Source organism: Sorex fumeus, unplaced genomic scaffold (assembly GCF_029834395.1).
Source record: "Sorex fumeus unplaced genomic scaffold, SorFum_2.1 ptg000009l, whole genome shotgun sequence".
NCBI classification, from domain to species: Eukaryota; Metazoa; Chordata; class Mammalia; order Eulipotyphla; family Soricidae; genus Sorex; species Sorex fumeus.
The window spans coordinates 6,265,212-6,292,962 of NW_026606066.1; the positions used below are offsets into that span (position 1 = coordinate 6,265,212).

Here is a 27,751-nt window from a genome sequence, read left to right on the forward strand (position 1 = left end):
GCAGAGCCAGGAGTAACCCCTGAGCATCGCCAGGTGTGACCCAAAAAGCAAAAAAAAGAAAAAGAAAAAAAGAAAACTTTCCAAAATCTGACATCTGACATATTTACCTATTTCTCACAGACACTTAGTAGCTTATATGAGTTCATGTATTATACATGTATGGCAGAGCTGACTTGCACTAGTTTTTGTCACTTTTCCTAGTTTCATATTTCCCACCTTTAGTGTGGACTTTTGATAATACTGGATCCCCCATAATGAAATAGTGGGTCACTTTATTTAAAAATTGTATTTTACTTGAACCATTATTCTTAAAACCTTTAGTTTTTAGAAACAATACAGGATTTTAGGCATTTTCCTGGCATCCAGCTGACTCCTGTTTAATCCCAGCTTCGTATTGTCCCTTGAGCACTGCTGGAAGCTCCAGAGCACTGCCAGGTTTGAGTCAACACACAGTAGCTCCTGAGCACTGCCAGGTATGAGTCAGCACACACACACACAAATATCTAACTACCTGAGAGCACATTTTAAGTAACCAAAAGAAATCCAAAGAGGATTTTATCCTTTATAACAAAGAGCATATCGAATATCAAATACGCCACTGATAGCTTGCCAGGCTCTGCCATGCCAGCGGGATACTCTCAGTAGCTTGCCAGGCTCTCCAAGAAGGATAGAGGTTTTTAGGGTGGCCTCTAATCGCCCTTGTAGGTGTTCCCATGGTTCAAACCATATTTGAACCCCATCAAATATGGTGCGGTAATCTTGGAAGATGGGTATTAAGTGTCTTATGATGTATTGGGAAAGCGGCCTGGAGCATGGCAGTGGCTGGGTAGTGGAGGTTGTGGAGGTAGTGTAGGTCTGCTGATGAGCCCCACCGATAGGGTGGTGCTTCTGGGTGTAATCCCTGGGTCCCTGGAGATTGGTGAAAGCAGGCAGAGGATCTCTGTTCCCAGGTCCCGTTGAGACTGGAGTCCAAGGTCGCAGAGCTCCACTTACCAGGTTCTGTGGATCTTCACACGTGCGTGAGTCTCAGCCCGAGCTTCTGGAAAGTGGCCTGGAGCATGGCGACAGCTGGGTAGTGGAGGTACTCACTTTGACTCTGAGTGTGGAAAGGTCAAACTACAGCTGAATCTCACGAAGACAATGTTTATGAGAAACAGTCTCGTTCCTGACATTCCATTTGCTCTCAACGGAACGACCATCTCTGAATGCAACAGTTATGTCTACCTAGGTTGAGAAGTCAACATGACGAATGACCTGGCACCTGAGTTGCTCGGGAGGAGAGTGGCTTGAAACACATTCAAAGAAATAGCTAAGAGGACGAAGAACCGCTGGCTCCAGGCACAACTCTTTGATTCGACTGTTCTTCCTGCATTAACGTCCGCCTCAGAGACCTGGGCCCTACAAAAACAGGATGAGAACACTATTCGGGTCTCCCAAAGAGGAATCAAAAGAGCTATGCTTGGAGTATCACGCTTCACTCAAGTGAGAAAAAGAATCCGGAGTTCCGACCTCCATCGGCGATCAAGAATCAGGGATGCTGTCTCGTTTGCCAAGGCGTTGAAAATCAGATGGGCTGGACACATAATGCGATTTAAAGATGACCGCCGGACTAGAGTCTTTACCGACTGGATTCCATGGAACGTCAAAAGACGGCATGGCCACCCACCTATGAGATGGTCAGATTTCTTCATAAAGACCCTGAATGATCAGTTTGAGGCTCTTCGTGTTCCTGGAGCGACCAGACACCATTGTGCTACACTAGCACGTGACAGGGACAAATGGAAACGTTACTGGTGCCCACTCGAGTATATCGATGAGCAATGGGATGTCAAATAATCAAGTGATCAACAAAGAGCAAAAATAGAGTTCACCTTTGTTTTACACAAGGTAGCCATTCCAGAATCTGTGTACCCATAGCCTTGACAGCAAACTTGCAATGTTCCTTCCAGGAACTACTTACTCAAGTCAGGTGATTCATGTGGAATTCCTGTTTATGCTATATAAGAGTATGATGTTATGCATTATGTGTGATTTGGTATGATTTAGCAGGCTTCTTTGTCGGACTGTAAATACTCTACAATGTTTCTATATAAACTGATGATAATTCCTTCCTTGCTTTATGTAATTTCTGTACCCTCTTCAACTTTTTACTCTATTACTAAGTATTAAGTGCAGGAAGAGACCGTAATAACACATTTATGTGCTTTAATGTCAACTTCTAACATATAATCTATTTTTATATACTTATTTTACTTCTAAAACTAGGCCGCTCCTTTAAAATTGAAACTTCCTTGATTAACTCTGAAACATATAAATCATTCTCAGCTTACCAAACCACTACTCACTATTAAGCACTATTTACCTTCTTTGGAGAAAAGAAAAGTATGAGATCCATACTATAAATCAACTGTTTTTATGAGGTACATGAAAACCATATCATTAAGTAACTTCTATGTGTAGACTAAGAATAGCAATTATACCATTAATGATTGATAGTCTAATGTATTACTCACAACCTACCTTTGAAGTTTGTCTCAATTTCATAAATCAGAAAATTGAAACACAGAAGTGTTAGGTCAAAGCTAAAGGTTACCCAGGTCTAGAAAACTGTAAAGTCAAAAATCCAGATGGAGACCAAAATCTTCAGTTACTTGAGATGGCATGAACCAGTCACATCTGCCTGGCTGGGGCCAAATACTTTAATTGTATAGTCAATGTCAATTTCTTCTTACATATGACTTTGCTAGTTTATAGAAAAATTCACCTGTACAGTTTAGATAGAAAATTAGTTAGTCATCCTTTCCATAACGAATTCTTAAACTTTGGTACTTTTGACTTGTCCTAATCAAAAAAGTTAAATCAATTAACTTCTTCTGAATATGTATAAAGACTAGTCAGCTATAAGTGAGCTTTTGAGAAACTTCCCATTAATGAGGTACAATGATTGATTATCTGGGGAAAAAGAATTTCCTTCAGTTTTTTTTCCCAGCACCCCAGTTGCAGGTCAGATATTTAAAGATGCTTTTTAGGCTCCAAACACAAGGGATTGTCCCTATCACTCACCAATCACTTAATCACTTAATCCCCGTTATTCATCGATTTACTCGAGCGGGTGCCAATAACGTCTCCATTCATCCCGGTTGCGTGCTAGCATAGCCCAATGGTATCTGTTCGTTCTAGGAACATGCAGAGCCTCAAACCGATCATTCAGGGTCTTGACGAAGAAGTCTGACCATCTTGTAGGTATCACTCACCAATATGCATTAAAAAACAAAAAAAGTTGACCTCTTACATAGTTAGTTTCTACTAAAGTCATTGTTAGCTTCTTTTCTCTATCAGTGTTGTTTTATAGACTTACGTCTCTAAGCTCTGGAATGTGAGTTTTCTGTCTCTATTTTGTAGATAAGGAAACCAAGGCTTAAAAGTTTCTACACCTGGCCAAAGGCACTCTGTGACTAGTTCATTTCAATTCAACATGTGTTTATGTCAGGTAGGAAATTTAAATAAAGATCTGTTAAGTTAATGACAGGTTCCTCATTACTAAAATATTTTTAAAGTTATGAGCTTGTCCCAGATGTAGCAAGCAAACACTCCTAATCAGGATGCTACAAGTTTGTCCAGCCTGGGTAGAGCAGAGCAGAAAGTTTGTATTGCACACCTCTAGGGGGCAGCCTTGCACTGAGATCCGTAAATAATATTTGCACTGTAAATGATATTTATGATACAGACAATTGGAACCTGGTCCTCCCTCACATACCCTCTTCCTCTCCCTGCCCTCCCCCCCCCCCAGGAGGATAAATAGGTGGGAGGAGTTACAGTTCTACACCCCTGGACTGTTGAGTAGAACACCATGCAAGTCCTACAGGATGGAGCAGACTTGCTGGGATTTGAAACAAGGGTGACACTCTCCAACCTCTGTCTTTCTCCAAGGATTGGAATGGAATGGAGCAGAGGAGGAGTATAATAATGCTACGTATAACATAGCACTCTTTGTGGGCTTTGTGGGTGGAATATATTTAACTAACCAAACTGCCAAAATATATGTCCTGTTTTAATTGATTGAAGTGTACACTTGCAAACTCCACTTTGGTAGCCTCACAAAAGGGGATCCAATACATTCAAGACTTTTGCCCAGAAATTCTTTTTTGTTGTTGTTCTTTTTTTTCTTTTACTTTACTTTGGTGTTGTTTTGTTGTTATTGTTTGCTTGTTTGTGGGCCACACCCATTGGTGCTCAGGGTTTGCTCCTTACTCGGTGCTCAGGGATCACTCTGGGCAGTTGTCTGAGGACTGTATAGGGTGCTGGGCTTCAAATGCAGGTTAGCCGCTAGCAAGGCAAGAACCTTATATTCAGTACTCCCCTTTTTGCTCCCCAAATTCTTTTTTTCTAAGAATCATTCCCAAATGTTAGCCCAGGCATGGAGACCTGGGGTCCCTGAGGGGCCAGCAAGGCTGGAGTTTTTCCCCTAGCCACGGAGCAGTAGAGCAGCCAGCAAGGTTCAAAGACTTGTCTGTCCCAATGCGATTATGGTCACGTCCCTGACATTGCTGGGGCCAGCTTTCCACATTTGAGTGTTTTTCAAACACAGGGGGACATTCTCAACCACGGTCTCTGTATCTGCTATTTGCAGATGGAAACAGAACAGAGCAGGCGGGGGCAAAAAAAAAAAAAAGTGATTCTTGCGCAGCGAAGTTGGAGCAAAGAAGAGTTCAGAAGTGGGCGGGTATGTGTGTTAAAAAAAAAAAAAAAAGGAGGGGTGGAAACCCCACCAGACCAGCCCGGGCTGCAGAAAAACATAAATGAAGTCTGCCTATCTCGGTCGAGTCCCTCCCCTCGGCCCCGCCAGACCCGAGTGACACAGGTGCCGCTTCCTCCCGCTGCAGAGCGTCGGGAGGGCCCGCGCGACCCTTGCCACTCCGAGGGAGCCCCCCTGGCGTCCTCCCGGGCCGGCGCCCGGCACCGTCTGCGATGAGCGGTTCCAGCGGCACCCCACCGCCGCCCGGACGAGGTGAGTGTCCCCGGGGAGCGGCGGCGCGCGCGCCCGGGGGTCGGGGAGCCCCAGGCCAGGCGGACCCCAGCCGGGACACAGGGGCGGCAAGGCCGAGCCCGGGCGGTCCGGGTCACTCTCGGGACGGTGTCCGGACTTGGCTGGACCAGATGGGCGCTGGGCTCAGAACCAGGACGCCCGCCCCGTCGCTGGGTCCCTGGACCTCGGTGTCTCCGGGGTCTTTGGGTCTCTGGGTGTCTGTATCTCTGGGCTCCAGGTCCTAGGTACGCCCCCCACCCACCCCCCACCCCCGGATCGCTCCGCCCGGACCCTGTGCGCGCCTTCACCCCGGCCGGCCGGCCAGGACAGGGCCGCGGACCAGCTCGCCCAGCCGCCGGTTCGCTCGCTTTCTGTTTCTTTGTGTGGTGTGGCTGGGGAGGCTGGAAGCAACTGGGGCAAGAAAGTTTTCAGGCTGAAAGAATCAGGAATGAAGGCTCAGTCTTCCAGGCGAGACGGCTCCAGCGGGCCGGAGAGAAGAAAGGCGCGCAACAAGTTGCTTTCTGGGCAGCCCGGCTGGGGCTCAGGGCTAACTGTAACAGTAACTTTTCCCCCTCCCCCTCGCCCCCCCACCCTCCTCCCCGTCGCAGATCCCAGGGCCCCCAGGACCGAGTCTAGGCAGGTCTCAGGGGGATCTGTGCACCCTGACCCTTTTAGTGTTTTGTTACTCCTCATGGCTTTCTTTTTAAAAACTAGCACATGTTTTCTGGCTGGCAGGAAATCACATACCATGAGATTCTTTGTGAGCATGTTTCAAAACATGATTGGGCCTCCCTCTGTTCTTCCCCTACCATGTTCTGTAGCAAAAAGAATTAGTTTTGTAAAGAAAATATATATATATATATATATTCGATATGCCAAAAACAGGAACAACAAGTCTCATAATGGACACATTACTGGTGCCCTCTCAAGCAAATCAATGAACAACAGGAGGACAGTACCACAGTGCTATATATATTCCCACCCTACACAGCAACTTCGTTACAAACTGTCACCCAGGGGAGAAGAAAGCCTGAGTCTAGAATGTAATCAAGTTAAGCAATTAATATGATAATTTTGTTGACTATGAAGACACCAACACATTTCACATTTGGGGGTCTGAAATTCAGGTAGTTGTGAGCCTCACCTGGCAAACCTGACTGTGGGTCTTTATTCCTATGTAATGGGCTCTGAGTGTGCAAAGTTCATGTGCCCTGAACGTGCAGAGACAGGACATAGGGGAGTGAGGGCTTCCCTGCTTGTTTGGGGATCTTATGGCCCACTATTAGCCAAGTGCCAGAGGCAAGCCAACATCTCTTAGCTCCAGTTTCATCATCTACAAAATGGGAATAACAGGATGTTCCTGCTTGGGTTGTAAAAACGGAGCACATAAAAATTGAGCAAATAAAAATGGCCCAGCACAGAGACAAGCACATACAAAGTATTTTTTAAATGTCAGATGACTGGAGCAATGGAACAGCTTATAGGGTGCTATCACCTGAGCCTTGTACACTGCCAACCCAGATTCAATTGGACCCTATATGATTCTCTTTGCACCACCAGAAGTAATCGCTGAGCCCAGAGCCAGGAATAAGCCCCAAGCACAGCCAGGTATAGTCTCCAAAACTAAACAAAACAAAGGTAAGGCATCTTTATACTCAGTTATATGAGACCATGGGCTGGAGCGATAGCACAGTGGTAGGGGGCTTGCCTCACGCGTAGCCAGTCCGGCCAAGCTGGGTTCAATTCCTCTGCCCCTCTTGGAGAGCCCAGCAAGCTACTGAGAGTATCTCGCCCGCACGGCAAAGCCTGGCAAGCTACCCATGATGTATTCAATATGCCAAAACACGGTAACAACAAGTCTCACGATGGAGACTTACTGGGCCCGCTCGAGCAAATCAATGAACAACGGGAGGACAGTGCCAGTGACAGTGACTTGAGACCATGATTCTGTAAGCTCATAGACCTTATTGAGTGTGTACACATATGCACGCATGCATGCTGTGTGTGCACATGTGTTTGTGTGCGTGTGTGTGTCAGGGGGAGAGTATGCCAGGGTTGCAGGGACAGAGCCATTGCTGTCATCTGAGTTTATGCAAGCCTGAAGCCACTCTCCTATCCAGAGAAACGCTTCTACCCACCCCAGAGTCTTGTCCCTACCCTACCCCCTGCAGTTCTACATTTCAATTTCAGACCTTGATCAATGACTGTGACACCTCCCTTCCAGAACTGGTGGGGACAAAGCCCTTACTTGCATCTCACACCAGATTACCCCTGAGGAATTGACTTATGGCGGCATCTCGTCTGTGAAAAAGCTGTGCACCCTCTTTCTTGCTGCTAATGTAGGCAGGATGTGTCTGTATCCTGTCTCAGTTTACGTGGTTGCTCCTCAGAACCAGAGGTTAGAGGAGCCGAGGTTCTCTTTGCCAGGCCTGCCTTACCCAGCTAGACTCAGCCTACTCTTATAAGCCTGCAAACCACAGTTATTTTGAATGAGTCATGCACGGAAATCCATCGGGGCCTTGCCCTTGGATGGAAGGGGTCAAAGCTCAGTGAGAAAGGAGATGGCCAGGTTTGGCAGCTTTAGATAGAATTGTCTCTGGCAGAAGCAGAAAGGATTGCATTAAGTCCCAGATGAAATTCTATCTCAGCCATTGCTTAACTCCTCCAGATATCAGTGGTGTTGAGAATCACAAGGCATTGGCATAGGCAGCAGCTAGACTTTTTCAAGGGTGCCTGTCTGTGGTTGGGCTGCTATTTCTGAGTATTGCGGTGCACCCTGGGAAATAGGGAGGTGGGGTAAGGGACATTCTGAGTTGGCAATGGGAGCACTTTTCCTCATCTACAATGAGTGGGGGGAGGGCCCTCACAGGCAGGAAGAGTTTGGGCAAGTCAGTCCATTTGTGTCTTTGGTTGACAGGTATATACACTCTAATTGCCCTTCTGATGCCCCAACCAAAACACCTTCCTGAACCTGAGTGACCCCAATGGACTAAAAATAAAACAAACAAATGAATTTGAACAAAGAACAATGAGTTAAAGAAAGACAACTTTATACCTCCAGAACAGTAACTTTATTGATATATAAGAATTCCTCCAGAAGTTTATAGGTATACATGATTACTTTTTATTTTACATAGTGAAGCATATTTTATATTTTCTACTTCATTTTGTCATTTTTCATAAGGCTGTATCTTAAAAATTATGCCTGATCACCTTATGCAGGCTAACTCATTCATCTCAGAGTATGGCTGTTGTGAATATATGAATAAATTGGCTGTTTGATTTAGCTAATTCCTCCACAAATGGACACTTAGGTTGTGTACAATCGTTACTTGAATTTTTTTTAAACCAGACTCAGTGCTGCTATGGCAACTCTTGTAAAGTAGAATTTTACATGTTTAAGTTTGTGTACATTTAGGATAAATCCACACACATATCCCCAAATTTAATTTCTGAGACAATGAATATGTACATTTGAAATGTCAGTCACAGCTGAAGATTCACCCTCCAATATGCACGTAAATTTCTGACAACATTTGCCAATGAGAATTCTTACTCCCCACTTTCTCACTCACAGTGATGTCTTTGTGTTGGCCAATCCTGGTTGCCAACAATAAGTAAATTCATTTCTAAATGTGTCTTTGTAATTACCAGTGAAGCTGGTCGTGTTTTGGAATCTCCCTAAGGTATTATGTTTCTTTTTTTGGAAAGTACCTTTAAATGGCCTTTGCCTTTTCTCATTTTATCAGTTCCTGTCCCCAAAGAGGAAATGTGTCCAGAAATTAATGGTGTGCCCTCCTTTTCCTGGCAAGCTCGAGGCAGAGCAGACTGTAGAACACTAAGTGCTGAAGTCAGACCTGAGTTTGAACCCTTTTCCAACACAAATTGGTTCTAGGGAGTATATAGAGCCGCACTCTTCTCGTCTGTCTATGGGGATAAAATACCAGTTGCTCCACAAAGATCAGGTGATGAATGAATGCACAAGAGCCTGGCACTATGCCCAGCATTGGTGGTGTTGGTGGTTGGGTTCCTTAACAGAATTTATCAAAGCAGACCTGGCCTGCAGGTGCTGGTAATCTCTATTTTCCTTGAAAACAGCTGGTGGTTTTGCTTGTCTAATGTAACAACATCAGCAACAGTACTGAGGTGCTAAGCCCTGCGGTGGCCGGTGAATGGGTCACCCTTTCACAATCTGGCATCATCTGACATTTTTCTTCTATACAAGTTTGCAGTTGGAATGTTGACCATGGGGGAATGATGTACCTTCAGGCACCCAGATCTTGAGGGCACAGCCAGGCCATGGACATAAGCTGTCAGACTCTAGGGCTGGCAGAGCTGGGGTAAGGCCTTCTGCCTGCATCTGCCCTTTCTATCACCTTCTCACGGTGAGGACTGGAAATCACCCCTGTGGTTTCTTACTCAAAGGAACTGTGTGAGGCACAGATGTTCAGACCTGTCAAGCACCCAACAGCTCTGCAGGTGGGCCTGTGCCATCCTTAGTTCACTGCTGCCCTCCACACCAGGCTCCTTTTCCAATCTCAGGCTCAACTCTCTTAGGCCCTCTAGAGCTGACTGGGGTTGTTTCTTAAGATTTTCTCTCATAGACTCTCCTCATGCTAATATCATCCTGAGTCTCCAGCTTCATCTCTGCGGCCACCCATAGTCTGTCTAGGTACCCACCACCAACACACACAAATATGTACCCATGCACATACATACATACTGACACCCCACTCTGTCTTGTTATTATCTGCTTGCTGGACAGGGTTGAATTTGTGCATACACACACACACACACACACACACACACCCCTCCCACACTGCTTGGGCCCTCCCTGAACACTAGCAAATTGTCCACTGTGATTCTGACAGATTCCTTGATCTGTCTGATTTCTGGAATTGATCTAGACTTTTTCCAATTGTGACCCTGCCTGTCCCCCTCACTCCTTGGCACAGGAAGTGACCCTGTACAGAAGACCAGAGGGCAGCAGTCCCAGGCTCATGTCCATCTTAAACCCAAAAGTACCTTTTAAAACTCACACTCTCAGCAGTTCTCAATCCAGAACTAGGTATGTACATGGAAATCCGGGAAGCATAAATTAAAATGGACAGTAAGTCAAACCAAAAGCAAATTCTAAGGAAACAGTGATGGGCTCCAGTCCTCTCCATCTGGCTCTTTTCACCCTCCAGCACTGAATCATATTTGGTATTCCCCCATCCCCACCTCCATCCTTCCCTATTCTGTGCAATCTGAAGTTCTGAGGAAATTATGGCTCCTGTCCTCTGTTATTATAAGTTTTAAGTTTTGTGTGTCCTTCCAGAACAAATGTTAGTGTGCAAAATCTTATCCAACAATAAATGTTTCCTCCCAACATTAAGAGGGATGATGGTTAACCGTTCTGAGACACAGGCTCCTGAATAGACTGAGAACTAATTGTATGACCATGGAACCATGTTTTACCCCTTACCTGTGCACTGAGAGTGGTTTCTTTTCTCCTGGGGGAGAGAGGGAGGAAGGGAAGGAGGGAGGGAGAGAGGGGGAAGGGAAGGAAGGAAGGAAGGAGGGAAGGAAGGAAGGGAGGAAGGGAGGAAGGGAGGGAGGGAGGGAGGGAGGGAAGGAGGGAGGGAGGGAGGGAAGGGTGAGTATACTGAAAGGCAAAATCAAATCAAATCAGACTATCCCCACAGCCCTGAAAATATGAGTTTAAAGAGACAGGGCAAGTCTCCAGACATGGCTGGGTCAGGAGAATTATCAGACAACCAGGATTAATAATATTTTAAGACACTGAATACAGTGTTTCTCTTGTTTCTCTTCTTTAGCAACCCCCTTTGGTAGTTGAAGCCCAACCTCTCTTATTGACAGAAGTCTCTAGCATAATATTTGGGGCTCGGTAGATACATGTCAGCTCCTTCCAGGTCTCTGAGGAAAGAGAGCCAATGTGAGCAGTTGTTTGTGAGGGAAAACTCTGGCCAGTTAACCGCACTGCACCCACTGCACTCTCATAGAAGCGTTGCCTCTGGTCCTTGTGTTGCTGCTGGCTGGCACAGCCTTGCGCAGGGCACACTCAGGGCTCCTGATACTTTCTCCTGCCTGTGGTGTATGTTTTAAGAGGCCTTCAAATGTGACGTCCCTGGCCCTGAACCCAAGAATGGGTCACATTTTATCAGTAGCTGTGTGCGTATGTACTCTCAGCAGTCTTAAAGGGAAGAAGAATATGTTTTTGCTAGATGAAACCCAGATAAAGCCGTCATGACTTCCTGCCATTTGTGTGTTGGGCCTCAGTTTGTGACTTCCGAATTCACCCGCTCTTGCCAGAACACAGACTTTAGCAAGCAGAGGTTTCAAGGCTAGTTTCTCCTCCTCTATTTAAAAAGAGTTGGTTAGCCCCAGGACACTTTGCATTGATTTACTAGCAATAAAGAAGTTAGGTTAGAACACCAGGTTTCTAGTTTAAGGATTTGGTTTGAACCTGAACCCTTTCCGCTCTTTGTTTAGTTCATCATCCAGGATGAGGCTGGCTTCGAGGGCACAATGTCCCTGAAGTCAGAGAGGGCCCAGCCCTTAGAGGGTCCCTCACATACGTCTGTCACTATCCTGAAGGTTTTAATATTTGAACTAGAACCTCACACTTTCATTTTTCACCATGGCCTACAGTTTTAAAGCTAGTCTTAAACAACAAAGAGAGATAAGGATTATTTCTCCCTCGGGAACTTGTTCAAGGGATTAATGATATTATTATAGATAAAATTATGAGTACAGCGTGCTAACTGATTGTGCCACTGGAGTCGGCAGAGCCTGGCAAGCTTCCTGTGGCATATTTGATGTGCCAAAAAACAGTAACAAGTCTCACAATGGAGACGTTACTGGTGCCCACTGGAGCAAATCGATGAACAACGGGATGACAGTGCTACAAGTGCTGAAATTATGAGTGTAGTACCTGGTCCATGTTAAAAACTGCCACATACTGAGTTTTTGATTCCCTGGCTCCTGAATGATGCTGGAACCCTCCCTACCACCCAGCTCCCCTCTAATCTCAGTCTTGTCTGTTTGTCCACTTGGAAATAGAACCTAAGGACCGAGTAGGACTTTGTACCAAATCCCCTTGAATGATAGCAAAGACTGAAGGCCCAGGAGGGCTTTCAATAACATCTTAATAGCATTTGCATTCTGATCCCTCTGAATAATGAGACCTGACTCTAGTATGCCAGTGTGGTATGGAGGGAAACAGACCAGAGGACACATGTGGACTAGACCTATCACCTGTCACACTAGCGGTGTGGCTTGGGACAAATCTCCTAGTCACTGCTCCTTACTTTGCTGCAGGTGGCCCATTCCATCTCACCTGAACACCAGTCCCTTAACAAAAGGTATTTCAACTGCCTTGTACCTAAACTGGCAGGAAGGAAGGGGGGAAAGGATGAAGGGAGAAGAAAAGGGAGAAGGGAGGAGTAGAGAAAGAACATGGAGGTCCAACCTGCATAGGCAAAGGCTGATTTCCTGAGAAAACTATTGCCCCAGTATTCACCTGTGTCCTCGTCCAATTCTGTAAAAGACCCTGGCCCTCCTTGGTGAATAAACAGTGGCCTCATCTGCACTTAGCCCAGCTCATTGACCTCTGTCCTCCCAGTGCTCCTTATGCACCCCAACTGGTGTTTGTGTGGAACCTCTGCTCTTCTCACCTTATGTGTTCCACCTTCCAATGTCCTCTTTCATCACCCATTTCTCTCATTTCCTCAGTGCCGCCGTCTGTTCAAGTTCCTCCTGAGAACCCTCTCAGACACTGAGGCTTACCTGTCTTCCGAGGAGTCTGTCTTCTCATTCCTTCCAGCTACAACCCCAGACACAGTGCCTGCCTGCAGAGCACTGTCCCTTGGTGCTTTGGACCAGGCCTCGGAACTGACTCGTTTCAATAGTCCTCTTTGGCTGCTGCCAAAGGTCTCATTTTAGTAGCATTCGTTTCAACTATGGCTGAAAATCCCAACAAGTCCTTTTATTATTTTTTCTCAATTGTTTTCCTCCATTTATACCAATTCTACAAATTATTCTGGCCTGCTGTCCTCCTAAGGTGAATGGCTTTCAGACTCCAAACATAGCAAGTCGACTTCACTTCACTCAGGTTATCTCTGCCCCTCTCCAGCAGCCCTCTGGAAGCTATTTTTATCTCTATTTTGCATGTGATGAAACTGAAACATGAAACTAAGAGGCAGCATGACTTACAGAGAGGCACAGCTGACCCTCTCATCCACGCTTCCTGAAAGTTTTCTAGGACCAGCATAGCCTGAACATTATGCATAGGATTTAGGGCCCACAGTGAATTCAGAGAATCACAAAAATATTTGCTTCTTTTAAAATAGGAAGGGAAAAAAAACAAATGAGCTTCCTGAGATTTAAGTGTTAGTACTGTCTTTCTGCTGATACCACCTTAAAAGGCAAGTTTTACTGTTTTGCAGAAGGTAGGTCCCACAAAAGACTAGACATATGTCTATGAGGGTCAGGCTGTGGCGATAACTCAGCATTGCCAAGACTGGGGGTTTGGGGAAGGCAGGGATGCCCACAGTCCCTGTATTGCCATTGTCCCTACTTGACTCTGCCCCTTGTGCTCTAATCTCCTCCACATGGCTGTCCATCCTCTAGTCCTCACACATCTCCTCGGCAGTCTGCCCTGACATGCCAGGGCCCTGGGCAGGGAACTGCAATCCAGCAGTCTCTGCCTGCCTTTGACTTTTGTCCTCCAGTAATTCAGTCCAATATCAATGTCCTGAGGTGCCACATTTTCTGCTCTATCTCTGTCTCTCTCTCTCTCTCTGTCTCTCTCTGTCTCTCTCTCTGTCTCACTTCTCTCTCTCCCCTTTCTCTCTTTCTCTCTCTTTCTTTCCCTCTTTCCCCCCTCCAACACTGCTTTTCTCTTACTATCTTGGCTTTGTATGTCTTAGAGTGAGACTAATCTTGGCTTTCAAGATTCAAATAGAATGTTTTCTTCCTTGTTTTATAATTACAGAAGGAATTTATTTTTTAACCTTTTTTAATGTTTTGGTTTAGAGTAGGCATACCTGGTGGTACTCAGGAGCTATGCCTGGCTCTGTGCTTAGGCTTATGGTGGTGTTTGGGGAACCATTACTGGGGATCAAACCCAGGTCACCCACATGCGAAGCATGAATTCATCTCACTGTGCTATCTTTCTGAGTTCAGCAGATTATTTTTATTGTTTTATTATATATTTGAGTAGTGCGTGTGCTACACACGTCCGGATGGGCCTCATGCATGAAAGAACTGGCAGAGGAACCCAGGCATGCGGGTCCTGGGACTGAGGTCTCCCTCGGATTGAGAGCGAGCCTTCTCCAACCAGACCCCCATCTTCCAGTAGGTAGGCATCACACCCACCAGTTGCCACCAGCGCCAGGTTGGTCCCATCAACAGCCAAGATACAGAGACTATAAAACCCAGCTCCCAGAAGCGCGCAGCTGCATTTGCGGCTGCGTGACATCTTATTATCTTATTTTTCCTTTGGAGAACCTGGCAGGCTACCAAAAGTGTCCTGCTCGCACGGCAGAGTCTGGCAAACTTCCTGTGTCATATTCAATATGCCAAATACCAGTAACAATGATGGGTCTCATTCTCCTAATCCTGAAAGAGCATTGAAATGGCTGTTTTAAAATCTCAGGGCTAGGAAGAAGGAGACGTTACTGGTGCCTGCTGAGGAAATCAACGAACAACAGGATGATTGTGATTATATATTTATATAAGACCACAATGAAGGACATAGAAATCTTCTCTCTTGGACAGAGGTGACTGAAGTACTCGGAGGATAAGCAGATGGCAGCCAAAAGGCAGTTCAGAGGGAGATGTAGGCCGATAGAAAGGTGGGATTTTCCCTGGTAAAGTAGACCCTCCAGGGGCTGGAGTGTTAGTACAGTGGGTAGGGTGCTTGCCTTGCACTTGGCTGATCTGGGTTTAATGCTGGTTTCTCATTTGGTCAACCAAGCCCTGACTGGAGTGATCCCTGAGTGAAGAGCCAGGAGTAAACCCTACGCACCGCTGGTGTGGCCCAAATATGAAAAACAAAACAACAACAACAAAAAGGCCATCCAGTGAGTGGCACAGAATGAAGAAAGGAAAAGCCTGATGGGGTACATGGTCATTCTGAGTCTGAGTGCAGAGAGTAGGATGTGGGTCCAAGCATGGGTGCAAAGTGTGGGTGGTGGTGAATAGCAGTTGGCAAATGTCTGTTCAGTTCTATTCCACACCCAAGGGCAAGGATTTTCTTGGGACCCATTGAATCCTCACATTACATGAATGTCAAAATCACTAATTCCAGTTTGAAAATACAAACACTGAGGTTCAAAGAGATTGTTGTTGCACAGAAGCACTGGAACCCTCCAGCCTTGAGTGGGCACAATGGGTGAGGGGTACAGCAACCTGAGCCATCAGAAGGGACTGCCCATAACTGCCTTTCTGCCAAGTTATCTGTGGTCCTGAGGTCACCTCCAAAGAAAAGCCTTTCTTACTCCCCCCTCCCCCCACTCCATCACATGTGCTCCTGCTGCCGTACCCTGCTGCCCCCCACCTGGTACCCAGCAGCTGCCAATGAAATGCTCAGAAAGACACACAGGGTCACTTGTTGACTGGGTGAGTTCTGCCAGCCAAGACCAACCCACACACAGGTCCCACGTTCCCCCTGGAATCAATGAGCAGCTGCTTCTCAGGGTCACCAGAAAGGCACAGGGAGAGAATCCTGCCCCCATCAATTCCTGGCCAATTCCTGGAATGCCTCCACCATAGAAGGCCCCTCTAACCCCGGGCTGGCTGCTGTGTCTTTTGTTAAATATCACCAGTCATTGGGGCTATTATTCCAGGGGGCTATGCCTTGTTCTGACCCCTTTAAACTCATTTCTTCTACTTTTTTTTTTTTTTTGCTTTTTGGGTCACGCCCAGCAATGCACAGGGATTACTTCTAGCTCTGCACTGGTTCTGTACTCAGGAATTACTCCTGTCAGTGCTCCTGGGACCATATGGGATGCTGGGAATTGAACCCAGGTCGGCCGCGTGCAAGGCAAATGCCTACCTACTGTGCTGTTGCTCCAGCCCCTCATTTCTTCTTTTCAAGCAAGAGTTACTACTCTCTCTTTGGGTAGGGAAATGAGGTGAATCTCACTGAAGAGAAATGATTTATTAAAACTCACACAGTCAGGTATACTAGATGGAGAAAGACTGAATTTAGGCCTCTCATTCCTCTGGGGTGAACTTTTCTGCACCACAAACTCAACCATTGTGTTAAGTGGGAGTGAGGATTGGGGTGATGTTGAAGAGTCAATACCAAGACTTCAGGTGACTGAGAGAGAAACTATGAAACTGGACCTTCCCTGTCTCCAACCCTTCCTTACAGGAGTGCCCATAGGCGTCATGTATGCGCAGAAGGCCACACGCTTCTGTGGGTATGCAACTGCTTTCCACTTACCTGCATTCCACAGCAACAGGCCAGTGTTGTTGCAGGTTTAAGAGCAGCAAGTGAAAATTTAATCTGTCCTGAGCCAAGGCAGACAGACATAAAATCCATGGGTCCTACCTGTATCCCAGAGATAGCTTGAAGCAAATGCAAGAACTACTACTACCACCGTTATGGCCATGCACATGTTTTTGGAATGTTTTTTTGTATGCCATCATTTCTGAGGCATGTTCCAGTTTCTCTGCCTCAATCTAGAAGGTCTGTCATCTGCCTGACTGTTTGCAATATTCTCTTTATCTAAAGATATCACCCAAGGTCAATGTGATTGTGGAGGTCAGATTATTTTGCCTATGGTATTTTGCATAGAACCTGCATCAAGTCTTTTAATTAAGGTAACAATTGATTAGAAAGTCTATGAATAAAGCTAACTGTTGCTCTGGTAGGTCATATTGGAGATACATAAATGTTCCAGTAATTAATTTATGACCAGTCCCAAATTTGACCCCTATGCACACTCCAGCCTATCATATGATCTGGGATCCTTTACCAAATATCAAGTTTTCTGCTACCTCTTGTGTAACAGGTCTCTTGAGCCTTCAGCTGTTCCATGCAATTTTAATAAATTAGTCTACCATGGTGCAATCTGATGCATCTTTATTTTAATTCAAGGAACACATTTTTTTGTGCAAGTGTTTGCCAAAGAGACACAGGGACAAATGTCTCAAAGGGTCTTCAGCTTAGTTGAAATAGACAAGGGCCTGGTCAAAGAATATTGAAGTGTATGTGTGTGCATATGTGTGTGTGACTGTCTGTGTTTCTGTGTGTCTGTGTGTGTGTGTCTATGTGTGTGAGAGTCCTGCCCTCAGAAGCATAATTGAGCTTTTAGGGCAACAAAACATAGGGAAATTAATCACAAAAATTTGGGTATGGGGAGGGGGGGGAAGAAAAAAATAATTTGGGTATCAAATTAATCTCCAATGTCTTGTGATTAATTACTTAAGTAGCTAGATAAATATCTGGACATTTAAAAAGATCACCATATACCCCTGAGATGTACATTGATATCAGATATTAGTCAGCTATCATTATCTGATAACTAATATTCAATTATGGTCAATTTCTACTTTAGTGGGCACAGTTTCATCTTGATGAAAGTTTATGCTTGAACAACAAGTTGTCAAAGATCTGTGTTGCTTCTTGATAAGATCTAAGTCGGTGTTGACTGTGGAGAATATACAACTCTGAGGATTGAGTTAAGTGAAGAAAAGTCTTAAGAATGTAAAAAGGGAAAAATGCCAATAATCTGAGTGCCAGTTGAGTGCAGGGCTGATCCTTCTGGGTAACTACTGAGCACTGTTGGTTAGCGAATCTCATTTATCTCAGGCCAGCATCTCTCTCTGTAAGTGACCCCAAGGGCAGCACCCTGTGCTCAGGAAGCAGAGCATGGCTATGAGCGGCAGGGTTGTGATTCAAACCCAGGTGGTCCACCCCTGCTTCACCATTCATGAGTGTAAGAAACAGGGAGTCCCATTGGTAAAACAAGGTTTTCTTTCACAGAATGAATAAAAGAAAGTTGACTCAAATGGGCTTTTTAAACTTCATTTTTTTATATCAGCCTTTGGTGATTACCCCTAGGTCATTTCCTAGTTAAGAATGGAGAGATTTCTAACAAGACTTTTCTTTTAAGCTATTTTTAAACACTCATTTAAGAGCGATGCTGCCTGTCACTCAATGGTAAAAGCAAACAATGTTGGAAAAATTCAAATGCTTTGATGGTCCCACAGTCAAAGCCAGAGGGATCCATGGTTTCTCCTTTAAAGTTCAGACAGTCACCCTGGAATCCTCTTTCCCACTCATGGGCATTTCTGGGTGGTTTGTTTTCTGAGGCTTTGGTCTCAGCTTTCTTTACTGTCCTTTTCTCCTGCTGTCTCTGAGGCATAATTATCTCAGTTCCTGGCCCCATTTTCCTCTCCTTGCCCCAGGGCTGTGAGGACAGAGGATGACTGTCTGGGCGGCTAAAAGCCTGACCTCTCACTGCCCTGCCTCCTGAACCTAAGTGGTCCTTGTCATTCTCTTTCATGTTTGACTGAGAGGGATCCTCCCCAAGGGGAATTCAGGGGGAATGGAGGGCAGCGAAATGAGGATTCTTTGTCTCTGTTCATAGTCTCCTGAGCCTCCAGGTTTCTTCTGAGTGTTTCCTTGCAAACTCTAAGTCCTCTGGCATGCTTGTTCCATGCCCTTCCATATAGTCTTACCATGGTCGCTTGGACTTTTGTCCTGTTCTGGGACCTAGTCTCTTGGGAGTCAAGGATCACTGAGAACCTCTCTGAGATAGGGTTTTAACAATGAGAGTAATCACTCATATGATTTCAGAGCCAGGGTCAGGGAGATCTCAGACAGTCATTACTACAATCCATCGCCTTATCCTAGAGGTTTAACTCCACATAGAATCCCACTTCCTCTCTCCCACATCCCCTCACCATCTGCTCTCTTGACTCCACTGCTCACCACAGAGGACACACTTGGAATAGTGATTTCATAGCTTTTGTCCTCCAATTCCTTGATGCCCATGTTCACACCAACTTATGGGATTCAAGATAAGATGAGCCAGTATGTGGCTGATGTTGTAGATGTGGCCACAGTAGTAGACAACTAGCTAGCAAGGAACAGGAGCATTGCATGGGTTAAAAGTCTAGGCTTCAGTTGTGACAGATGTGGGTTCAAAGATAGCTCAGTCACTCAACAGCCCCATTCTTACAAGTCCTTTCCATGAGAAGATGCAGGTAGAGATCCAGGCCTAGTGTGGAGCAAACACCCAGTTGGTGTTGATCTCGAGGGAAGAGAGAAACGTGGTGGCACAGAGATTAAGTGTGTGGCAAACTAAGATCTGCGGGGCCAGTTGAACCCAGGTGTGTTCGAGTGGACAGCAGCTGTGCTCATTTGTTTACATAATATCTTTCATGGGACAGTGACAGAGGCCATCTGGTCCACAAAGCCTTAACTATTTACTACAGCACTGTAGCTAAAATATTTGCTGACTTTTAATTTATTTATTTATTTATTTTGGCCAACTTAAGTCAATAATAGAAGCTCTAATGGCTGCACTTAGACCTAGAGGCCACCTGTCCCATTATACCTTCCTCCAGGAACACCATATCCTCATGGTAGATGAGAAGCCACAGAAAAGAGACCTGCAGGAAATGTCAGGATCCAGGCAGCAGTCAGAAAGGCCCTTCACATGGTCATACAGAAAATACTGTATTCCAGTGACTTGACCCACCTCAGTCCTAGATGACCAAGGGAGGGTTCAAGCAAAGAGATTTATCTCCAAATGCCAATGTTGGGCCATGTGTACTTTACTGGATCTTACTGAAACTTCTCTCCCAATCAGGAAACTATTAGCCCACATTTCAGATTTGGAGAGGAGACTCATAGAAGCAGCATCTTCACATTTGAATAGTGATAAGATGGTGGGTCAGCAGTTGTGCCTGAGTCTGTGCCTAGGCCCTTGGACTCTGCCATGTGTACCAAGTCTCTGGACCCAGAGTCAGATACTTTGAAAGAGTGTTGAGCACCAAGTGTGTGTCAGACTCTAGTCAAACCTGGGAGAGGTAACCCAGCCAGCCATCAGCAATTCCCAAGGATCTGCATTCTATGGAAGAGAGAAAGTGGGCACAAGGTCCAAGAATACAAGGGAAGGTAGTATGGCTAAAATCAGGCAACTGGCTAATGTCTTCTGAACAACATAAATGGGTGATCGCACACTTCCACTATTTAAATGAAGGTGCTGTAGGCAGCAGGCTTTGTCCATCTTTGTTTCAGCAGCATCTTAACATTTCCTAAGTGGGTTTGAAACAAACTCATAATGCTCAGGAGAGAAGTGTACAATAGAAGGTACCATGTGCTAGTGAGAATAATGAAGCCAGGTGGAGAGAGAGAGGGAAGCTGAAGATAGAGATGCTGTTTGCAAGAGCGTGGTCAGAGAAGTTTATACCAAGAGGGTGGAAAAGGGATGGAGCAGGATATTTGAGAGAAGACATGAAAGGAAGAACACCTCAGGTGCAAAGGCCCTGAGACAGATGCATCCCTGGCCTGACCAAGGACCACTCAGGAGCCAGTCCAGCTGAGGGAAGAAGTAGGAATTGTCATCATGAGATATTGTGAAACAGGTGAGGATGGTTGACTTAGAAGTGATGGGATAATCTCCCACACCTGTTGGAGTCACAGGAATTCCAGCATCCTCCTGAGTTTAGGGGCTCTACCCCTCCAGATGCTCAGAACTGTGTCCTTCAGCATCTCAGCTCTACTCTTGTTAGGGCTGAGAACATAGTCTGGGTGGGATATGACAGGTGGCAGATGCTGAGAAAACTGCAGAACCAAGAAGGTAGTTGCAGAGACTGGAGGGAGATTACAGGGGGTGTGATTCTTGCCTTGAATGAGCCTGACCCAGGTGTGATCCCTAGCGCCCCATATGATCCGCAATCTATGCCAGGAGTAAGCTCTGAGTGCAGATGAGTATGGCCCTCAAACAAGCAACAACAAAAAGAAGGTGGTAGTGAAGAGTACCTGAAATGGAGGATGAAGGAAGGGAGGGGAGGAGCTTAGTGTATTTTTCACTTTTTTGGTTTGGGGGCCATACCCTGCAGTGCTCAAGGGTTACTTCTGGATCTGCTCAAGAGTTGTTTCTTACTCTGTACTCAGGAATCACTCCTGAAAGGCACAGGGGATCATATGGGCTGTAGGGGATTGAATTAGTGTCGGCCGTATACAAGGCAGGTGCCCTGCCTCTGTGCTAAAATTAGGACCTCCAGCCCTAATTTTCAGTCTTTCAAGATAGATGCCTTAGTTGTACATGTGCACATATGTGCATGAGCTCATGCACATGTTTGTGTACACACACACACACACATACACACACACACACACACAAACATACCATTTTCAAAAACCTCTATGAAGAGTTAGAGATGTAGTACAGGGGTTAAGGCACTGATCCTGAGTCAGTTCCTAGAGCATTTGCCAGAAGCACACCTACAAAATTGCTAGTTGCTTCTCTGGTTGAAATTTTTATGCAGTCCAGAGCTCACAATGTGCTTTACAGAAAAGGAGTGAATTTGAGGGGGTCCTTGACTGCAGCACTTTTAGTCCACGAAGCATTTAGATCCCTTGGGAACAGCTAGGAATGAGGACACCCAAGCCAGTGCCTGCAGAGCTAGAGGATGTTCATGGGCCCGACACCTGAAATTCTGAGTAACTGTAAACCTGGGAGTGAGGGGAGTGGGGCAATAGCCCAGCAGATTGTAGCACAGACAGGTGGACAAAGGGAGTCTGTAGCCCGTGCTCCTGGTGTCCAACTACAGTCTGGCTGGAGAAGGAAGTCCTGACAGCATGCTCAGTCTCACCTAACCATCCCTAGAGAAATGAAAATAGAACTCTATATCCTCCTGGAATCAGAGGGCCCAAGAGACTAGCACAGTCTTGAGCAGCTCAAATGAGACAGAACCCAGGAGTTTACCAACTCAGTCTTTCCCATATCAGATACACAAGTAAATATGATTCCTCCCATAGAAAAGTCCCATGAACCATCAGGTACATAAGAATGGCAGGATGTGTGGCAAACTCTGCTTGCTTATAGGTGCACACCTTTCTCCTCAGTCTGAGGAGCAGGTGAGGGGCCTAGTTAAATCCCAGGAGGGGAGGTACTTCCGCACTGTCTCCTTACCTCTCAGAATCTAGTTTTAAGTGGCAGGTTTTCTTTTCTGTTTAGCCATTCTGTTGGAAGTCTGGCCCCAAGGCCTGATTCTGTGCTGGCAACTGTTCCTGTGAACCTAAGCAAATGACAGTCCTTATCTTGCTCTTCCTCTGGTGGCCTGTGGCGGGAGGCTGAGGGTGGAGAGGGCGTGGGCTGTCTGTGCACAGGAAGCTGCTTTGGCCGCCGGTGCTCCCTGTGAGGACTGGTTTGGGGGAGTCTGGGTCCTGCTGCCACTTTATGTGGGTACTGGAAGGGGTATGTCCTAAGAACAGACTGTACTTCAGCTAGAATCTGGTCCCACAACCTCTGCAAAAACCTCTGCAACAACCTCTGCAACAACTTCTGCGGCACCAGCCTCTCCAGCCCTATGCTTTTTGTGCAACCGTGTGAAGTAGAAAAATGGCTTCATGCATAAGCAGTCTCTGATTTTCCAATGAGTGTGTAGGCGTGTGAGCACATCACACACACACACACACACACACACACACACATACACACACACACACACACACACACACGCACATGCCTGAACATTCTCACACACTGTGGGTCTTACTGATACCCACCTCTGAGAATTTGCCTCTGATCACAGTACCAGTTCCTGTTGAGTGCCCCGTCCTGCTTGAGGACTCTCAACAGCTCCTTAGACACATTCACACTCTAAGCTGAGCCTCCTTCTGCAGCACAGAGCTTGGCTTCAAAGGGGTGTGAGATTGGGGCTGGGGGAAAAGGGGCATTGGTGCCTAGGGACCAGCTAGCTAGGCTGTGTCTAAGTGGAAGGAATTTCTATGTCTTCAAGGCCCTTTTCCCTCCTGTTTTATTTAAGTAGATGGAAATGTGTCCTTCACCCAGACCTGCCTCTGACTGGCTTCTGAGAAAGCTTTATCTTATCTGACAGCTGCAGAGGGATCTGGGGCTTGTGCTGGGCGGGCCTGGTGCTGATAAGGGGGCCCTGAGCACCCTAGCAGCTTTCTCAGACCTCCACAGTTAGACACAGGAAGCTTCTTGGCTTTCTTAGGACTCAAGCAGGCCTCCAGCAATAGTAGTATTGTAACACTGTCATCCAGTTGTTGTGCTTGAGTGGGAACCAGTAATGTCTCCATTATGAGCCTTGTTGTTACTGTTTTTGGCATATCAAATACACCACAGGGAGTTTGCCAGGCTCTGCCGTGCAGGCGGGATACTCTTGGTAGCTTGCCAGACTCTCTAAGAGGGATGGAGGAATAGAACCCAGGTCGGCAATGTGCAAGGCAAATGCCCTACCCGCTGTGCTATTGCTCCGGCCCTACTATTGCTCTAGCCCTCAGCAATAGTATCTAATGGAAATTGTTTGGTTTTTTTGGCAAGGAGGATTGTTGAAGAAGAAGATGATGCAGAGTATTGGGTCCCCGAAGATGATACTAGAAAGCACCTCCCATGGGCACAGAAGGATTTTGTGTTCCCTTTAGGTCCATTGAAAACTCTTCAAAGATGAGAATGGCCTGCCTGCTCTCTCTTTCGAAAAGGGCAGACTGGGTGAGCTGAATATGCCTTTGAGAAGATAACTTAGCCTCTCTAACCTTACTTGTCTCATCTCTAAAATGGGCTGATCATTCTTGTCACGTGGAGGCCCTGCAGCCTGCACCCCGCCAGGGGCACAAGAGGTTGGGCTGCCACCACCAGGTTCAGTCCCACCCTGGGATGCACTACCTGGATCTGGCAGGGAGGGGACAAGGGGTGAGTGCTCAGCAGTAGACCGTGGGTCTACTGGTTTGGCCTTAAATCCTGGCTAGGTCCTGGGGAGGTGACTGTTTGGCTAATTCTCAGTCTTCTCATGTGCAAAATAGAAGTGAAACTGCTACAGGGCTGCCATGGCTGCCAGGGAAATGACAGTCAGTGAATGAATACTTGTGATTTTCAGTTGTTTTCAGGAGAGCAGGATTTGATAGTTGAGTATGAGAGGATGGAGAGGGTACCACTCCCCCCATCCCCCAGCTTGGAGCACATAGCAGCCAGCTGACACCCCTCTTACCCCAGCTCTGATGTGCACTTACGATGCACTGGGTGCCCTAAGCCCAGGCTCTGATGCCAGTGGATGCTCCCAAACCAGGCAGTCAGCAATGTAGACAGAGTTATACAGAGGTTCCCTGAACTTGGGCCTATGACAGGTGTCTTCCTTTGAAGATACGCCATTCAGAGGCTCCACAGGGGCCAGCAGGGCAGGTCTAGCCTACTCATTCACATGAGCCCTGGTCATTCCCATGGTTCCTTCAAGGTAAACCTCATTAGAAAAGTTGCCAGGCAGGCCACAAGCCCCAGCAGTCACTGGGGCTGATAAACCATGAATAGCAAGAGAGAAGGCTGGCCAAAGGGAGAGCAGCCAGGCATCCTGGCTCTCTGCCCAGGAGAGACAGCATCTGAGGACTGCTTGGTGATGGCTCCTCGCTTTTCTTTCCTGGAATCAGTCAAAGCATCACCTGTAAACTCCAAGGGTCAGAATAGGGGTGTACACAGAAATTCTTGGCTGTGTGAAGAGGTAATTGCAAAACGTGATTTTAGCAGCAAGCAGCTGCTAAGTGTCCAATTCACTTAATTTAGTGATGGATGCAAACTCCTACTTTCAATGGAGCTACTCTGGGTATTTTTTCCTGCTGTATTTCAGTCTGCTGGCTGAGAGGAAAAATGTCGGTGGCCATTCCATGTAGGATACTTGGTTGCAAGATGTCCAGACACGCAGAGGAAGATACCATAACTTTCCCTGCATTCTGAGGCATTTTGACATTTATTTAATGAGTGTATACACAGAAGATTGAGATCACATCTTCCCAAGAGGCCAGAACAGACATCACCTAGGGGTGGCCAAGAACTGGTGTAGGGGTCGGAGTGTGTAAATTCAGCAGAATACTGAATAAACTCAAGATATGTTACAGATGTAGCAGCCATTCTGGCTGAGTGAAGGGTATGAATAGAACCTAGAGGAATGAAATTGAATTGGAAGTCACAGGGGTCTCCTGGAGATAGGAGTGTGAAGGTATTAAATGACACTGGGAGAGTTCTGCTGGTTTGAGCCTGTGCTCTGGACTCAGACCCGGCACTTTCCAATGCATTCCTTCAGGTGTGTCCACGCAGGACCTCCTGGTGTGTGTGGAAACAGCACTTTGGTGCCATAGAGTTAACAGGGCTGCTTTCTGGTATGGCTGAGGTAAGCTGTCGAAGAGCCAGACTGTTTGTGCTGCTGGCACGTGAAGCTTAGAATATGCTTTTACTCAAACTTTTATTGTTTATCTGAAATTCCGATATAACTGGTTCCTTGTGTTTTGTCTGGCAACCCGAGGAAAATGGGAGCTAGCGTGGGTGTTTTTGTCTAGGGTCCCCTGGGATTTGCAGCTGAAGTTTAGAACTAGGAGCAAAGAAATTCCAGCTGGAAGCTACTTCCCCAGTTACTCAAGTTCCAGACCAAAAAGTCTTAATACTGGGAAGACTGAGCTTTCCTATCTAAAACCACAGCCTCAACTAAGCTTTACAAGATTCTCGCTGTATTCTGGAAGCCTTCCACTATGCTTGGAAACCTATATTTTTACCCAGGTCTTAAAATCTAAAACACATCCTAGTTCTTAAGATTTAAGTAATGTCTTAGGACATTACAATATAATTATTGTGGAAGTGATTCAGTGATTGGATACATTTTAATATGAAATAATAAATCTATATTCATTAGCGCTTCTACCTCTGCATTTTATCATCTCCTTTTTTAAAAAAAATCTTTTTTAAAAATTAAATCACTGTGAATCTTACAGTCTTCAGTTATGTGAATCACACCCCTGCTAGGACCTCAGATCCTTACTGTGGGCTTCCTGCATTATCTGGTTTTGTTATCTTGTCTAGTCTGCCCTACTTTACCCCCACACCCAAACTCTCCATGTCCTTTGTCTTCTGCCTGTGTTGAGCTGATTGATCCTTTACAGTTATTGCCAAATTCTCTTCTAAACTTGCTTTTCTCTTTATTCTTGTTGTGTGTCAAGATTTCTAGAGAATCTCTTTTATAATCTTTCACTTTCTCATTTCCAGAAAGAAATGACCTGGTTCCCCCCACCCCCGCCACCATTTAATTCAATTAATTAATTGTGGGCTTACCTGGCTGTGCTCAGAGAGTGTTCCTGGCTCTGTGCTCAGGATCAACCCTGGCCATGCTTGGGAAACCATATACAATACCAGGGTTTCAAACCAGAGCAAGTGCCTCCATCCCTATACTGTCTCTCTGACCCAGAAGACCCCATTAATAATCCTATCTTTAAGACTTTTTATTGATCATTACTTATCAAAAAAGATGGTAAAGGTAAAGGCTCTCCCATTGTTCATCGATTTGCTCGAGCGGGCCCAGTAACGTCTCCATTGGAGACTTTGTTGTTACTGTGTTTGGCGTATCGAATACGTCATGGGGAGCTTGTCAGGCTCTGCCGTGCGGGCGAGATACTCTCGGTAGCTTGCTAGGCTCTCCGAGAGGGGCGGAGGAATCGAACTCGGGTCGGCCATGTTGGCTGCGTGCAAGGCAAACGCCCTACCGCTGTGTTATCGCTCCAGCCCCATCAAAAAAGATGAATTTTATCAATTATTTTAAAAGTAGACATGAGGAACAAATATAAGACAAAGAAAAGGTAGAGAGGAGAATAAACTCAAAATATGTTACAGATATAGTCATTCGGGTTTTTTTTTCTTCCTTCCCATAATACCAAATCTTTTGTATTTTTAAAATTATTTGAAAGATATAAAATTTAAAACTTGCATATGTTTCCATTAGGAATTACCCTGGTTTGGTGCTAGAACTTTGGTGGTGTGTATAGTAAACCAGAAAATCATATAAAGATGTTAATGTATATCCTTCAAATTCTGCAGTACTGAAAACTAATGACAATAAGTATAAAAGGGGACAGCACAAAAGTGACTGTTTAAGTGTACTCTAACAACTTGAGACTTCTCAAAGCTTCTCCCCTAGGCATGCACGTTCCCAGAGGCTGCTCCAAGAATAAAGATTTGAGGAAGTGACTAGTGTACACTATATTATTGAGATGAACTGAACTGCATACGGGACTAACTAAAATTAAAGGCACTATACAACTTATGATACTCTACAGGAAATGTTACAGAAAATATTCTCATTTTGGGACTGCCTAACAAAGTCTTCTGAATTTCCTTGTTTGTTTGTTTATTTTAAACTTACTGATGGAGGAGAAAGAAATTATCTCTGCTACTAAGGACACAGTCACTTGGCATCTTGACTGTTTTGAGACTATTTGAGACTATTTATCTGGGAAGTTTGTCATCTTGACCACTCAAATAGAGCTAGTCCTATAGCTGATGTCTTTTTTTTTTTTTGGTGACTTTTTTTCTCTGTTATTTAGTATGCTTAAAAAGAAATTTGACACATCAGTTTGACAGAACAATAAATTATGTTTGTACTTTCCCTTCTCCCCCTATGATTATGGGTTAGATTCAAAGCTGCTTTTGAAGTCTAAGATCGTTGATGAGGAAAGCTAGACAAAGCCTAGCCTGT

General features: G+C 45.6%; 1 protein-coding gene across 1 annotated transcript in view; it reads left to right on the forward strand.

Annotated features, from left to right (window-relative positions):
* Positions 1 to 4,718: 4,718 nt before the first annotated feature.
* The window catches only part of GYPC (glycophorin C (Gerbich blood group)), a 43,818-nt gene continuing 20,785 nt past the window's right edge, over positions 4,719 to 27,751 (forward strand). The window contains exon 1 of the mRNA XM_056110339.1: positions 4,719 to 5,008. Coding sequence (XP_055966314.1) covers positions 4,969 to 5,008 — 40 coding nt within the window. The 5' untranslated portion in view covers positions 4,719 to 4,968. The remainder of the gene's footprint in view (positions 5,009 to 27,751) is intronic.